This window comes from Sphaeramia orbicularis, chromosome 17 (assembly GCF_902148855.1).
Source record: "Sphaeramia orbicularis chromosome 17, fSphaOr1.1, whole genome shotgun sequence".
Classification (NCBI taxonomy): domain Eukaryota; kingdom Metazoa; phylum Chordata; class Actinopteri; order Kurtiformes; family Apogonidae; genus Sphaeramia; species Sphaeramia orbicularis.
The window spans coordinates 2,885,726-2,902,603 of NC_043973.1; the positions used below are offsets into that span (position 1 = coordinate 2,885,726).

Sequence of the window (16,878 nt, forward strand, 5' to 3'; positions counted from 1 at the left end):
CGCATTAAAAATAATATTGAAAAATAATCATCCCATTTCTTGTCAGTTGAATGAAAAGGAAAACATACGGTAGGCGTTTTAAGGCAGTTTGCCACATTACATGAATATTCATTAATCTCATTTGAATGAATAGCAACACGGCTGGCTTATATTCCTTTCTTTAAATGAGGAAAGGCGGAATGGCAGATAGGGAAGGTGGATGAAAGTGTGATGGACATATACAGTCCAAGTGTGTGCGCATCTGATTTATACATGTGTGCACCTACTGCCTTTGCGTTGGCGGTACAGGAAGAAGGCGAGCACCAGTAGAAGCATGAGCAGCAGAATGGAGGAGCCCACTGTACCACCGGCGATAATTCCCACCGGAACTATTTCTGCAACAAAAACAAAAGCAAAAAGGGTCAGGGTTGAGGGACAGCTGCTGCCTCATTGTCCTGCAAAACCTGCATAGATGTTGATGTTGTTTAAGCAGAAATCCTGTTGTGTCCTTGATTAATATTAAATCTCTGCAGGCTGGTTCGGTTGATAACACACGTAAGTCGCACAAAAAGGATAAAACACTGCCGGTGCACATGTAAGCTCTCTCGCGCTCTCTCCCTGAGATGTTTCGCTCGATTTTGTGAAGCCTGTGAAATCTGACAGCTGAAAGAATAAGACTAAGATAAGACTGACGGAGCATAAAGAAATCATTTTTCCAGTGTAATGTGACATGCAAAGCTCTGAAAATAAAACAGCCAACCATTCAGAGAACACAGAAACTCCAACACTGTATCCAGGGTCTGTCCTCCAGATGGGGCCACTGCCTAATCTTCTTGCTCAAGGGCACTTAGGCTTATAAGAGACAACAAAGTATCGCATTTAAATGTATTAACAGGATGGCTTTGCATTGGAAAGACAGATCATTTTAGCATTATAATGCCATCTCAACCTTACAGTGTACCAAACCAAGTCATTTAAACTCAATGGTCCCACTTTTATTTAGTCAATGCAGCTAATTTAAGTGACAGAGTAATATGTAAAAGATGTAAGAAAAAACTACAGTAGTCTTCTTCTGTCTTTAAGTTGATAGCTGGGGTTCTGCACTCCTCTGCATAAAGTTTAAAAAATATTGCATTGTAACTTGACATGGGTAGTGATGTAATAATGCGACGCACAGAAAAAATCCTGTGAGATGATGAAAAATACAGCTGGTTTGCCAATAAAAATATCTACAAAGACAGATCAAACCAGTACCCCATGTCCTACAGGAGACAGATCAAACTAGTATACCATGTCCTACAGGAAAAACAGATCAAACCAGTTTAACATGTCCTACAGGAAAGACAGAACAAATCAGTATACCATGTCCTACAGGAAAGACAGAACAAACCAGTATACCATGTCCTACAGGAAAGACAGAACAAACCAGTTTAACATGTCCTACAGGAAAGACAGAACAAACCAGTATACCATGTCCTACAGGAAAAACAGATCAAACCAGTTTAACATGTCCTACAGGAAAGACAGAACAAACCAGTATACCATGTCCTACAGGAAAGACAGAACAAACCAGTAACCCATGTCGTAGAGGAAAGTGGGTTATTTTGCACCCCATGCAACTGGAACATAAGAATAAATTGACGCTGGAGCCACTTTTCCAGCGTGGAAGGTTTCTGCAGCAGTGATAATAATGTTCTGTGACCATAAAGGCTCTAATAGATAATAATGTTCTGTGAACATAAAGGCTCTAATAGCCTTAAGCAGATGGTCTGTTCTAACTCACTTTTGTGAAGCAGGAAGCAGTTCTTTTATTTTTGGCACTTGTGACTCAGGAATGTTAAAGCCATGTTTGAGCCATGATTAGAAAATACAGAAGAACTCAAACAAAACCAGCCCTTTGTGGAATGTAGTGGATGTTTACTTCTATATGTCTGATTATTATAGGATGGAATTAGACATGTGTCATTTAGTAGTAGCCTCGTTAGAACAGGGTGTGGGAGAAGAATCAGTTTTTTTTTTTCACTGAAACACATACTTTTCCAGTTCCCCCATATTTTCTAAACTTTGCACATTTTTTGCAAATTCACACAATTCCACCGCATAAAATCACATAAAACCCACATATTCCATCACATAATCAAAGATTTTTGCCAGCATTTTTCTGGAGGGATTGACATATTGGTGAAATATAGTGTATAAGTCTGAATTATTCCGAATCTTACCTTTTCAGTGCTACCAGTGATTATTTCCTTGATAAACATCAGTTACCCCTGGTTGACTTTAATAAAACACATGAATACAACTATGAGCCAGTGTTCTGAACGGCTCTTTGACAGGAACAGCTCCTCTTTATCCGGCTCCCGTCACAGAGCCATACATCCCATATCTATTTTATTTCCCTCGTACCTGTCTCCTCCAGGGTGATGATCATGGTGCCAGGTCCGAATGAGTTCCATGCAGTGCAGTTGTACGGTGAGTGGAAGTCAGACTCCATGACGTTGTTGATAGTGAGGGTGGAGAGGACGGCCCCGCCCTGGGATGGAGGTTTACTCTGCTCCACGGTGTATCGCTCCATCAGGGTGCCCTTTTCTTTCTCCCACACATTCTCTTTCCACGCCCAAACCTGAAAGACATACACATTTTGAAGATTTAGTCGTGGTGTTCACTTTAACGTGCTAAGCCTTTGAATTTTGTAGATGGAGCTCAGACTGAAACTTGTTCCAGGCATCAGGAGCTGAAAAGATTAGTCCATTCAGCAGTGATTGTAACTTCCAAGATTCCAGGTTAACCCTTTCATGCATACTGGTCACTCCAGTGGACAGCTATTCTCCAGCTGTTCTCTTGTATATTCATGGATTTTGTTGTTCTTTTCATAGCTTTTTTTTTTTTTTTTTTTTTTTACACATATCTTTATTAAAGTTTTAAGACACCACATATCTTTTCTGACATGAATTGGTAACATTATGTAGATCTCTCCTGAGCATAGACCCCCAGAATCACAAGCCCTCCCCATAATTTTCACACAATTTATCAGTAAATACATGTTTCCGTGCATCAAAAATTAAACGTGGTGTCCAGCTAAGTAGACATTTTTGCAACTTCATGAAAAATACGTTCATAATTTTTTTTTTTCATTATTATTTTTTTTATGTATTTTTAATTTTTTTTTTAGTATTTTTATTTTATTTATTTATTTTTTAAATTCATTTTTCAGTAGAAAATGTTCAATCACATTGTTTTTTTCATGCCTAGAGAGGAATAAAAACACTCAGGAAAAAATTTTGATTAGGGTTCTCATAATTCGTGCATGAAAGGGTTAATAAATAAAAATTGTTTGTAAATTTAAATATACCAGTGACTGTGGCGATGAGCAGATACCGATGACTACTTTACTGTAGAAACACAGTGATGAGTGAGAGAACCACAGAACCTCATTCTCTGACTTTGGATTCTTCTACCATATTTAAAGGTGCGGGAGACTTTCGTGACCAATTTTTCATCAAATCTGTCAAACTTCAGTCATAGCCTAAGTATGACGAATCTGTAAGTCTTTCTGTGAGTACTCACCTGAATCTCTTCCCTCATGGTGAACAATTTCTTAGTGCCATCCACCATAAACAAATCATGTGTTTACAAACACAGCCAGTAGGTAACTCGGGCATTTTTGGAATTTGGTCGCGACGTGCATTGTGGGAAACGGAAGTTCACGCAGCCACCTGACAGCAGCAGCACAACCATATGATATTATATGGATGAAACAAACATGACGCGGAAACGGCTGAAACGCGGAAATGGCTGGAGGAATATGCATAGAGGGAAGGGAGCTCCTGCCGTTTCTGTGTTGTGTCTGTAGCAGCTGCCGCTGTCAGGCGGCTGCGTGAACCTCCGTTTCCCACAATGCACATCGCGTCAAAATTCCAAAGATGCCTAAGTTACCTCCCGGCTCTGTTTGTAAACACATGGTTTGTTTATGGTGGATGGCACTTCGAAATTGTTCGCTGTAATGCAAGAGATTCAGGTGAGTAATCACAGAAAGACTTACGGATTCGTGATACTGAGGATATTACTGAGGTTTTACAGATTTGATGAAAAATTGGTCACGGAAGTCTCCCGCACCTTTAACTTCGAATTAAAAACTGTGCTGTAATTTTTAGGTTGACAAACAGACATTTTCTCAGAAATACAATCATGAATGCACGCATGCAGTAAGTGCATAAGTGTGAAAAGTCAGGCAGGTTTTCCAGTTTAAAATACGCTGAGGTAGAAGTTTGAAGTCATTAAATATGGAGCAGGGCCATATCAAATATACATAGACCCTTATGTTGGGCTAATGTACCTTTTAACCTGGTTTGGTAAAAAAGGATATAATCAAGATGAGGCAAGGGAGAGCTTAAAAAAACTGCAGATATTATGGTTTTAGTGGAGCGTCTTTTTTGTCTCTGCCTCTCATAATCGCACTTTGTCACTTTTTCTCCCAGAATCCATGTTTCGTTTCCGCTGTCTGTCTCTGTTTCTTTTTCTTCAACCCTCATTGTCTCTTGTACACGCACTCACACAGCATCATGCTTCATATTTTATAAGTCCTTGTGTCTCTGCATTAAGCCAAGGCTATAATGTCGTATCACATTATACGCTCTGAGCTCTGTGCTGGTGCAGCAGGGGGCCGAAGCTTCCTAAAAGCTCTGATTTCTGTCATGTTGGCACTGCACAATTGGATAATTGACGCTGAAAGGTACAGAATCGCTCTCTCTCCCTGTCTCTCCTTCACTCTAGCCTTCAAACTCAAATGCCATTACTGAAGTTATTTCCACATCTTTTGGCTTTTTTTTTTTAAATTTGCGATCACTTTGCTTGGCTTTTTAGGGTTTATATCATATACCTCTCATTTTGTTACTTACATAACACTCAGACACTTCACATTAAACTGTAGTTTGATCAAGTGTTGCACTCAGCAAGTTATGGCGTATACACGAGGATTTTCCATTTCAGTTTGCTGCAGAAGCAATCTGTGAAAAGCTTTCATCTAAAGATATGAAGGTTATCACTTTGACTAAAACTGCGAGTGTCTGGATGGTCCACTGAACCCTTCATGCTGACCTGAACTAAGATGATGGTGGTTTACCTGTATGATACACCAGTGGAGCTAAATGATTAATCAATTAATTGACTAAAATCTATTTAAAAAATTATCCAATTACAGTTTTCCTGAATTAAAGTTACATTTCCTTAATTTCCCTGCTGTTAAACATTGGTTCCACTGTTGTGTTTCATATGGACGCCTACTGTGACGCACAGGATTTAAACTGTGTTTAAGGTTCCATGTTATTTTTGGCTTTTATACTTGGGATTTTTTAATCACTTTGGCTTTAATTCTTATGATGTTGTTACATATTTTGGTATGGATTTAGGGTCGTGCAATAGTTTTATTTACTTTTGTACTGGTGCTGTACCCTGTCCCATGTTTCAGTATGCCATGTCATAGTATTGCTGTCACGTGTCTGTAGTGTTATTTATTATTATGTGTCTGCACTGAGCTGTCTTCTCATTTGTACTTCTCTGTGTGATGCTGCAGCACCCGTGCACTATTGCTGATAACAAATTTTCCCCCGGGGACAATAAAGTATATCTTATCCTATGTTATCTTATTTATTTGAGTAGAACTGAAACCCCTAATTGACTCAAATCGATTAAGAAAATTATTATAAAATTATTTGATTGCAATTTTCCTGAATCAAAGCTTCGTTTCCTTAATTTCTCCGCTGTTAAACTTTGGTTCCACTGTTGTGTTTCACACGGACGCTGACTGTGACGCATAGGATGCCAGGATTTACACAAACAACATGGAGCGTAGCTCAGAAGAGACAGGGACAAAAAGACAGAAAATGTTTATACGTTGACTTTTCTCCAGTGGAACCATCACTTGCTCCTTTAAACTCTGAAGCTTTAACACAAACATTATAAATCTGAGTGTGTATTTGTTTCAGTTGGATGTTAGTTTAACGTTCAGTTGGTATAAGTTAGTAAGTTGGATCCAAATGTTTTGAAGACTGACCTGACAGATTGTTTGTAAATGTCATTGGAGTGGTTTGTTGTTGTTTATATCTATAGAAATTTGTATTTTTATACTGTTGTTATTGTTGTTGTTATTTCTATATATTTTTTTTATAAATCCCTTTACTGTTATACTTTTTTGTGGTTGTTGTTTCAACTGGTTCTGGAGTAAAGAACAAGTTGTTTATCACTTTCAGACATGTCTGTTTCACATTTTTACTGCCCCCCCCAAACAGTCATTTAACTGAATTGAATTGAAGAAAATAATCAATAGCTGTAGATCTACTACTAACATTAGCAGATTAGCACTCTAACACAAGCATCAGCACATCATTAATTTATAGTAATTGTTTGTGAAATGTATAGAATTTTATTGCAAACAATCCACTAGTTGTTTGAGCCTTATTTACCTGTAGTCTTGTTGAATATACAAACGTGCCTTTAATGAGAAATGTCTGATTATGTAACTAGGTAACTGTGTAACTGTGATAAACTTTGGGATTATAGTTTCATATTTAATGTATCATCTCTTGCCCATCCTGTACAACCAACTAACTTGTGATACAGCTGAAGAACGATGGTGTTTATATTGGTCATAACTGCTAACTTCAGCAGAAAACATAAAAAAGTAGCCTGAAAATCTACATTTTGTTTTCAGGGCAGACAAGGAGTGAGCCAGATACAATCTGAAAAGGTCGCATTCCCCTGCGGGAGATGACAACTTCCAAGGATGGACTTACAATCTTATCAGGTGGGGGTGTGCTGGCGATGTAACACTTGATCTCTCCTCTCTCTCCTCTGACGGCGTACTGGACCGGATCGCTGGAGATGATTGGAGGGCCTGGTCAAGTGAGACCGGAGGAGTTAGACAGAGATAGAGAAGACATGGTGGAAAATAAAAAAACAGGACAACAAATCACTTTAGAGGCACCGTACCACGCAACAAATCCACAACCAGTTTTACTCATCTATGTGAAAGACCTTCACAGATTTACATTTACAGAGTCAAATAGGACATCCAAACCAATCACAGCTTTACAACTTGACTAAAACAACACTGTACCACAAAACTGTGCCACAGCCATAATGAATGCAGCTGTTATGACTGTTTAAGGACATAAAATCTTTTCCAACAGATGGTACACTATACTGTATAAACACTGTCTAATAAAGTTCAAATGAATAGTTTATTGTTCTGCAGTATGGCATAAATGATAGTTTAATACGTGTATCACAGAAAGATTGAAATGACTTGGCAGGTTAATTATGCCAATAGGATGTTTGACAAACTGTAGGATGAAGAACAGTTTTTACCCAATGAATGCCACCACACTCTATGCAGAAAAAAATATCTGATGTGCATATGGTTTGAGGGAACAGTGACAATGAAAGAATCAGTAATGGATCCAGAAAAAAATGGAAGGGGGAGGGGGGGGGGGGTGGCAGAAGAATGGTGTGGTTCAGGGTCGGAGCCTCGGTGGGTGAAGCAAAAGTAACATTATAAATGTTTCAAATTACATAAACTGTATTTTTTAAATTATTAATATCATACAATAATAAAATAAACACAAATGAACCTCATAATGTGACCACTTCTGGAAGAGTTGGCTTTAATAAGGTTGGACTCAGTTATGACATTGAATTCCATTGCATTCCAAATAATTTGTAATTAAAACAATAGGATACAGCAGAGGTCTAAGCCTAAGACAACTTTGTGTGATTCACTCAGTCACTGTCTGTGTTCAAACATATTTCATATTCAGTCCATGCAGTTCTATAGTTCCACAGTAGAATCATACATTCATACCTTCTGTGGCTGCTCGTTTGTTTTTCATTCAGACCCAAACGCTGCTGGAATAGACACTTGTCTCTTCATGATTAGACTTTAGTTTAGATTTAACTTCCTTTAACAAATAGACTCTTGTCATAAATGGTGCGTGTGCAGTTGACCCCCCCCTCCAATACAAGAGACAGAAGAGCCGCGACGCACATGTGGACGGATGGCTCAGCAAGTAAGTAAATCCACTATTGCAGAACGTATGCTTTTGCACGAGTGAATGGTTTCCCATCGTTTTCTACCTATTTGTATTTTTTATAGTAGGTTCTATATGATGCGCAGATTTAATTTTGTTGTACTTGTTATAATGATTCTATTCTATTCTATTCTAGCTGGTTGTGTTCCCAGCTGCCAATAATTTGTTTGGATGACATGTCTTTCCTTAAACCTAACCATGTCAGTAATCAGTAGTAACCAATCAGAACCTACACCGAAGCACAAATACCTTCATAATAAGAAGATGATTATTGAGTTATTGGTTCTTTTGAACAATAACAGTGCTTGTGTGCTGATATGAGGTGTGTAGGCATGAGGTGGAGACTGTTTTGTACTAGAGTTCATGCATTAGTAGACGTTAGGTCTATTTCCAAACGAAAGTCTGTCTCACTCACCTACATGCATGTACACTGATCACTGATGTAACTGATGTGACACTTTTTCTTTGGCATAAGTCCATGTACTTGCTCTTGCATTCTACATTGTCGCTTCTGTGCTGTTCAACATTATCTAGCAGTAGCTTAGAAACAGCTAACGAATCTCACACAAACCTTTCATATTGAATGTGTTAAGTATGGGCATCAGTACTATCAGACCCATACTGTGGACTATACTAATGTATAGGCTAATGCTAAACTATGCTAAAACAATGTATAATAGGAGTAAGTTGTTGTTCTTACTGTCTTAAGATAATTTAATGTTGTTATTTTGGTGCTACATGAATAAATCTGAAATGTTAATATATGGAACTAGTTGATGGCAAATATGTTTCAATGAATGTTATGTATTTCTGTTTTTCATTGATGCTGTTTTTTTCTATGTGATGTGAGTCTATTTTCTGTCCTTTAAAGCTTTTAACTTGATTTGTTTTATGAGAACACATCAGCGAACTGAACGTTCCCATTGTCTGGTCAGCATAGATTTGAGGTAAATTTGCCTTTTGTCATTGTGTTCTTGGGGAGTACATTTGGATTTATTAAGTAATTGCTGGACTCCTGAGTTCAGACTTTGAAATATTTGCTTTGGCTCTGGTTCAGGCCTGAAAAATTAGCTCTTGGGTTTGGGTCAGGCGAAGGATAAGATTAATCAGGCCAGGTCGGCCCACTTAATACTCTACTTCATATATCACCGGCCTCAGCTGATGAACAGCATTATGGGAGATCAACAAACACATTATAGGGGTTCAGATGGTTCCATCGGTGTGTAGGGAGGTCCATTCCCACTGGTTTCTTTTCTTTTCTTTTCGATAATACCTGTTTGTAATTCCACTGTTTCTCGTTACTTACCGTTGACAGTGAGTGTAACCTCCGTTTCTCCGACTCCAATGCGAGGTACGATGGCCTTACATACGTACTGGCCGGCATCTGCCTGGCTCACTGATTTCAGATACAGCTGGTTGTTGTTGCTGAGTACCTGGAAAGAAGATAAAACATAGGACAGTAGGTTTTTGAGGTGAAGACCGGAGCTAGACAGACTGGGAGCGATGTTAAGAGGAGGGAGGGAGAGCTATATTTAATTCATAAAACAAGTTGATTTACTCAGCAGGCCCCATTAGTTTTTTTTTTCCTGGAGCCTTTCTTAACTTGTTAGGCATAAATTAAAGATTTAAGATACGAAGACGGCGTTTCAGTACTAACCGCCTGCATTACAACTGAGCAAACATTTATGAAGTCTGGATTTTAGACTTTAATAAATGTTGGGATTTGGGTTTTCAAGAGGACTTGTATATAGTTCTGGGGCCGGTCTTTCCTCTTGTATAATTGAAAAGTATTTACTGGTAAATGAAATTTCAACATTTGTTCTCACCATGCTCGAGCCCTTCTTGGTCCAGGTGAGAGTGAGAGGGGGGTTTCCGGACCACTTGCAGTTCAGGGTGACGTCAGAGTCCACGTCCACCGTTACAGGTCTGGGCTCCACAACCAGGATGGGACCAACTGAGGAACAAGGATTTAAAGGAGTGATATTTTGCTGTGATATTTAAATGGAATTCTGCATTTTCAAACATTTCCCTGTGGTCTACATAAACTGTAAATGCTCTGCTTGGGTCTGAATTCTTCATTCATTCAACTCCACAGGTCCATCTTCAACCTTTTGAGCGCTGGCCTTTTAAATGCACATGACTCCACTCCCTCCAGGTTGTTGACCATGCTTTTTGTTCCGTTCAGCCACTTGTGTTTGTTAATCCAACCAACAACTGAACATTTTAGGTAATCAGCTCGAAGCTCAGACATATTTTCAGTATGGACTACAACCGCTGCTGCTGATAAACAATTATGTCGTACTCAGAGAAATGTTCATCAGAAGTCTTGACCCTAAATGTGCAAATGTTGTGACGGAACTACTTCTAAAATGTAACAAATTTAGCAGGAATTAAAACAGGTTGTTGAAATCCACTCGATTTTTGCCAGAATGAATATAAAGATAGCTTTGCAGCACCTGAAGGGTTCAAATTCAAACTTTATGAACTATTAGGGTCCAAATACACAAATAAATGAGCCAAAGACTAATAAAAGTCCATTTAGCAAAATATGACCCTTTATGAGACACAATTAGGTGGAACTCACTGAAAAGCCAGCACATTAGAAACATGTGGTTCAATGGCAAATACTTTTGAACAGGTAGAAATGAAATCTGTCACAGCAGTTCCAGTCTTTTCCTAGAAGACCCCGCATAAAATGTCCTCATTAACCCATAAAGACCCAGAGGTATTTTTGTGTCAATTTCTGAGTGAATTTTTTCTCTCAATTTAACCTTCCTTACGTGATTTATCACCAGTTATCGTAGTATTATCCTTTGCATTTTTCAGTGTAAATCATGTATTTTCCTATATTTAATTCACTGATCATGTAGATGTTCATAAAAGCTCAGAGTAAATTCAAAGGATATTGAAACTGACTTTTTTTTAAGCTAAATTCAGTTTCCACGGTAACTACTGAGCCTCTGAACATCCAAATGGGTCATATCTGATGAAAAGATGAAAAACTGTTTTTTACACCAGTTTTTTACTTGTATTGATAGGATTATTGGATCAACAGGTATTAAACATTTTAGATCAATAGATAATTTAGGTTGGTGGTGGATGTTTAGGTCTCTGTGGGTTAAAACTATTAATGTGGCAAAGCGGAAATGGCAATTTCTCTCTTAATTGCATTTCCTGTTAAAACAAGTGCATCACTTCAAAAAAAAATGGGGTCCTCTGATATTGCTATACAGGATGAGAACATTTATGTTTGTGACAAAGAAAATGACACACATTAATATTATTTTTCTACTTTACCTATCACACATTAGTTTGTTTTAATGATTTCAACACTTTTAAGTGGAAAGTTGTAACACTGTAATGTAAAGCCACTGTTGTTGGAAGAAAAAAATATTTATTTTCTGTATTGCAAATACTAAAGAGTAAAAGCGTACAGCAACAGCGCTGATGGCACTGTGCACTGTCAGTACAAGAAAAACAAAAAAACATTACGATATTAATGTTTTCCAAATGACTCATATCTTTCAACTGATATCAGTCCTGGTCCAAACAATTAACTATTTTCAGAATTTCAACCCATTTTCAACCCCCCTGCCTCATCAGCTGTATGTGCACATTAGCATGTACACACACAGGCAATTTTCTCCACACACACAAACACAAATTAGTCAAATCTACGATCTCTGAAGTGAGAGCTCTGGACTGAGAGCCTGATATAACAGAATGCATGATTTTTGCTGGAATGGGCCTGCGATCAAAAATTGCAAGTTTTAATGGGTTTCAATGGGGGCATTTTTGTCCCTGAGGATCTGAATGTTAGCATATTGGCTACACAGTTTATATAGACTAATTAGAGGAGCTGAAGTTCTTCCAGTGGTTCAATATTCAACATTTGTGCATATGTTTATGCAAAGTTTGTGTTGGAGTCTGTTTTGAGTGTTGAAGCTGCTGGATTATTGATTATTATTGGTTAAGTAACTCTATTATTAAGCCATCAATTGTCCTGTTCATCCAGATCCTTCCAGTGATTTCGACAAAGAGGACTTGTTTTGGCCCTGAAAATCCATATCCTCTTTCTTCTACGTTTTTAATACTTTCTTATACACCTCCAAACTTTTAGCTAACACTACGTTGTGTTAACATCAGCAACTGGGCTCCAACACAAACATCATTTAAGTACATGAGTATGCCACAAAACTTCAACTCTTAAGTATATCTGAGTGTTGCATTTCATATCAACAGAATGAAATATGGCCACTGACAGCAGAGGAGTAGTCCATAAAACAGTATTTAAATCAATTATCAACAATCAAACAACAGTCCTCTGTCTGATGTTTAGACTGTGGTCATATTCCCAGTGTCACTGCACTTACATGTCATTTTTCACCTCTATCATTTGGAACATTACAGTTTATCCTGCATCCTACGGTTTAATTTTGCACCTTACAGTTTAATTATTCAGGTTTTTATTTTTATGTATTTATACATTCATGTATTTATTTATTTTTTATCCAGGTCTGTCTTCATATTTGTAATTTATTATGTATAGTGTGTTTGCTCTCTGTTGTATTTTTCTATTTCTTTTTTCCATCCATCCATCCATTCGTAAAAAAAACCCTAAAGTGTCATGACAGCTGAAACCATGTGATGGACAGCAGACAGAATAGGTAAAGGCACCACTTTAACATATAGCTGATAAATTGAAATAATAAGAATTATGACTGAAGTTACAAAAAAAATGTAAACTGTTTTTTTAGTTATGCTTCTGAATGAACAGAAAAATCAATTGTCGATGGTTCCTGTTTGAATTGCGTCACTACTTTCTCATCAAATTCAGTTTTATGAGCCGTACTGTCTTAAAGGCAGTACAGTAACTTCTAGTTTTTGGTTAAACAGCCTTTGTTGCTACATGTAATACACATCACCAACTTTGACATGGCTGACACCTCGTTCGCCTCATTCTTCAAGAGCAAAGTGAAAAAGTGAAGTGAAAATTACTACAAGTCTGTTCATGCTGAAGCTGCAAAGACATTTTCAGATTTTCAACAGATCATGGATAGAATCAGTTATGATGCAACTGCAACTTTCTGCAACTTTCTTGACATGTAAAATTATCTTTTAAACTGACAAACATCGTGTGCATATGTTGGCAAAATTCTCACCAGATCAAAAAATTACTTGTTTTTCGCCATAGACTAATATTTTTGTCTAAAATAAGGTCCGGTAGGGCTAAACAGTAATGAGTGGGACTTTGGCTCTCTACACTGCAAAAATTAAAATCTTACCACATGTATTTTTCTCATTTCTAGTCAATATATCTCATCACACTTAAAATTAGACATAATCACCTAAATAGTAACTTTTCAGTGAGATATAAGAACTTATTTTTAGGCAACAGATCTTGAAAATCTTATTTCAAGAAATCTTACCAAGAAAATTTTCACTTGTTTCATTGGCAGATTTTTTGGCTTCATTCAAGATTTTTTTTTTGCCTAATTCAAGCCAAAAAATCTGCCTATGGAACAAATGAAAATTATCTTGGTAAGATTTCTTGAAATAAGATTTTCAAGATCTGTTGCCTAAAAATAAGTTCTTATATCTCACTGAAAAGTTACTCTTGAGGCGATTATGTCTAATTTTAGGTGTGATGAGAGATTTTGACTAGAAATGAGAAAAATACTCTTGGTAAGATTTAAGATTTTTTCCAGTGCATTGCCATGACAACAAAAACAATATTAAGAAAAAGAAAGGGGGGTTTTACAATTCCTAAAACATGTTTGGTGATGCATTTTGGTTGTATTATTGGTAATAATGTAAGAAAAAATGATAGATTTTTGTTTAAAATACTATTAGCAGCCTGTAAAAAGACTATTACCAAAAAAATGGTGCAGATTAGAACCACCTACAACTAACAACTGGATACAAACTGTGATTGGAATATTTGAGATGGAGATTCTGACCCATAGACTGAGGACTGAAGAAGAACAGTGTCATGATAAATGGAAGAAATGGATAATATTCATTTCAGCGTCACACTTCTAAAAACAATTGTTAGTCACAAGGTTTATTGTAGTCAATGTATCCCAAATGTCCCCTATGTTTGTCTTGTTTTGTAATGTACATGAAATAAACCACAAAAATAAAATAAAAAAAAAAAAGAATAAGGAGGGGCACCGCTTCCAACATATATTTGATAAATGGCAATAATAAGATTCAAATTCAGATTCAGATACACACACACACACACACACACACACACATATATATATATAGATAGTTATTTCAGATTGAAAAAAGAAAACCCCTTCTTCTTATAGAACTTCAGGAGAAAGTCTTTGTGTTTTACTCACAGTGCACATCCACTAGGATGCTAACGTTGGTGCTTCCCACAGCATTGAACACTTGGCACGACACCGGCTCGGTGAAGAAGGAGTGATCTGCTGTGGTGACAAACACACTCTCCCGGGCCCCCTCCAGCAGGACCCCACCTTTAGCCCACCTGAGGCACAAATACATCGCCAAGTTATTAAAAGCACTGACAAGATTACATGTGTTGTGACTCAGTCTGTTGAGAGGAGGATTATCATAAAGGTTGGTAATGAGCCAAACCTAACAGTAAAAAGTCAATATTAGACAACTGGGTTTTTATGTTATCATTACAAACTATCAGTCAGCCATAAATAGCAACTTGATGCCAAAACCTGAGTATATGATTGCAGGTTAAATATGTAATTTTCCCTTCACTTCTGTTCCCCATACTTCATCTTGCCAAATGTATCTCAAAAGCCTATAACCATACTCCGAATCTGCCATTAAATGACATTTTAATATACGCTCAATAGGCCTAGAGCCTAAGCACCTGGCACTGATCCCATACTGAGACCCTCTGGTCCAGTTTCCAACCACAGACTCTGAACTACTTTGTTTAAAGTCCCATATCTAGCAATTTCAGTACTTTTAATGCTGGATCTTCAGATACAAATCAGTGTTTAATTGTGCAATTGTTCAATACTGTCACCGATTCTGGTTTGTAAGCAGAAATTACAATTCAGGATCACCTCCACAGAGTGATACAAGTAGAGTGGAATAGATGAGAGGAAAACTATTGGCATTTAACAGATGTGCAATCTGGCCCTGGACATTCTGTGGGACCAGCATTAAAAAATCAGCCAGACCTGTAGCCCATGATGGGGGGGTTAGCAGTGGCCTGGCAGGTGAAGGTCACTCTCTCACCCTCCAGGACAGAACGAGGCTCGATGGAGAGGGTCACTGTGGGGGGGTCTGTACCAGGAAAGAGGTCAACACAGAGTACAATGATCAAACAACACAACCTAACATTTCTTAGGTAAAGAATACAGAGCAGGTCAGATTAGGATGAGTCCACGGTCCAAAAACATGATGATGGGAGGGGCCAGGTCAGCGGATCATAGGGTCAGAAAAATAGACCTGATGAGAATGTGGATAAACTTCTCACAACAAAGGAGATCCAAGAAGAGGAAATGGAAGGAGTTGTTTTCTGTAGTTCAGTTGGATATAGAGCAAAATGTATGTAGGTTAAAACATGTACTGAATTGTCTAACCTGTGTGCAAAAGAGACATCTGGTACACCAGTGTGCTCAGGTTATTGTAGTGGGAGGAAAGAAGTGTTCCAAAGATGAAAGTAACAAGAGACTGGAGTTAAGAAGACGCACAAAGAAGAGGTCACATCTGTAGGCACTTCTGTTCATTTTTACATGATCAGTATTTACACTTCCTAAAATAGAGGAAATGTAAGTCCAAGATGGATGTAATTAGATTTCATTTGACTTTAAATATGGCCAATGAAATTAAATAAAAGTTTTTTTCAATATTATGGATGAGTTATGGTTTTAACCTTTAAAGACCCACGACAATTTTTGTCACAACTTCAATGAACAATGATTTTTTTTTTTGGGGGGGTGGGGGGGGGGGTGGAGGGGTTCTCAAGTGATATGTCACCATTTATTGTATTATCCTCTGCATTTTGCAGTTTCCACTCAAAATTATGTATTTTCCTTTATTCAATTCACTGATTATGTAGATGTTCATAAAAGCTCAGAGCAATTTTAAAGGTTATCATATCAAAGCACAAAAAAATTAGGGAAAACTGACTTTTTCAAAAAAGTATATCCTTAACTGAACATAAACCCAGTGTGTTCATTGATCCAACTCCGTGGGTTTTACTGGTGAATTAATGTAGAAGATGACGGTGTTTCCACCGTCACTACGGAGCCTCTGAATGTCCAAATGGGTCATATCTGATGACCATAAAAAGATGACAAACTGCATTTTATATGAATTGTTTACATGAATTGATAGGATTAGTGGATCAACAAGTATTAAATATTTTACATCAGTAGATGTTTTTGGCTGATGGTGGATGTTTGGGTCTTTAAGGGTTCATCATATCTTTTCTGGACACATGAACTGATGACAAAACCTGATTCAGAGTTACTCTTTCTTTTCTAAAACTATGTGCCATGAATGACCTGAGATACATACAATTATTACTGTATATTACAAGAAACAGGTTGCATCTTGATTTTTTTTTTTTTTTTAGAATTTACAGAAAGCAAGATAATTAACTAATTAACTAATTAATTTAATATGTTACCCCATCCTAAAAGACACTAATACGAACCCTAAAATTGCTCAACCTTGTAGATGTTAAGAGTTAAATATACACCAGCAGTATAGGGACAACCATTTTGCTACATTGAACCCCCAAATACAGTAGTAAATGTGACCAATGCAGAGTCGGTGTATTTGATCATGTTTTAGTCAGTGTAAGGGATGA

General features: G+C 37.4%; 1 protein-coding gene across 2 annotated transcripts in view; it reads right to left on the reverse strand.

Annotated features, from left to right (window-relative positions):
- kirrel1b (kirre like nephrin family adhesion molecule 1b) overlaps positions 1 to 16,878 on the reverse strand; it is a 244,203-nt gene that overhangs the window by 9,559 nt on the left and 217,766 nt on the right. For both annotated transcript variants that reach the window (XM_030159494.1, XM_030159493.1), the window contains exons 6-12: positions 15,239 to 15,344; positions 14,414 to 14,562; positions 9,890 to 10,017; positions 9,370 to 9,496; positions 6,771 to 6,871; positions 2,386 to 2,602; positions 267 to 374 (exon numbers count right to left, since the gene is read on the reverse strand). In XM_030159494.1, the coding sequence (XP_030015354.1) occupies positions 267 to 374; positions 2,386 to 2,602; positions 6,771 to 6,871; positions 9,370 to 9,496; positions 9,890 to 10,017; positions 14,414 to 14,562; positions 15,239 to 15,344 (936 nt within the window). The remainder of the gene's footprint in view (positions 1 to 266; positions 375 to 2,385; positions 2,603 to 6,770; positions 6,872 to 9,369; positions 9,497 to 9,889; positions 10,018 to 14,413; positions 14,563 to 15,238; positions 15,345 to 16,878) is intronic.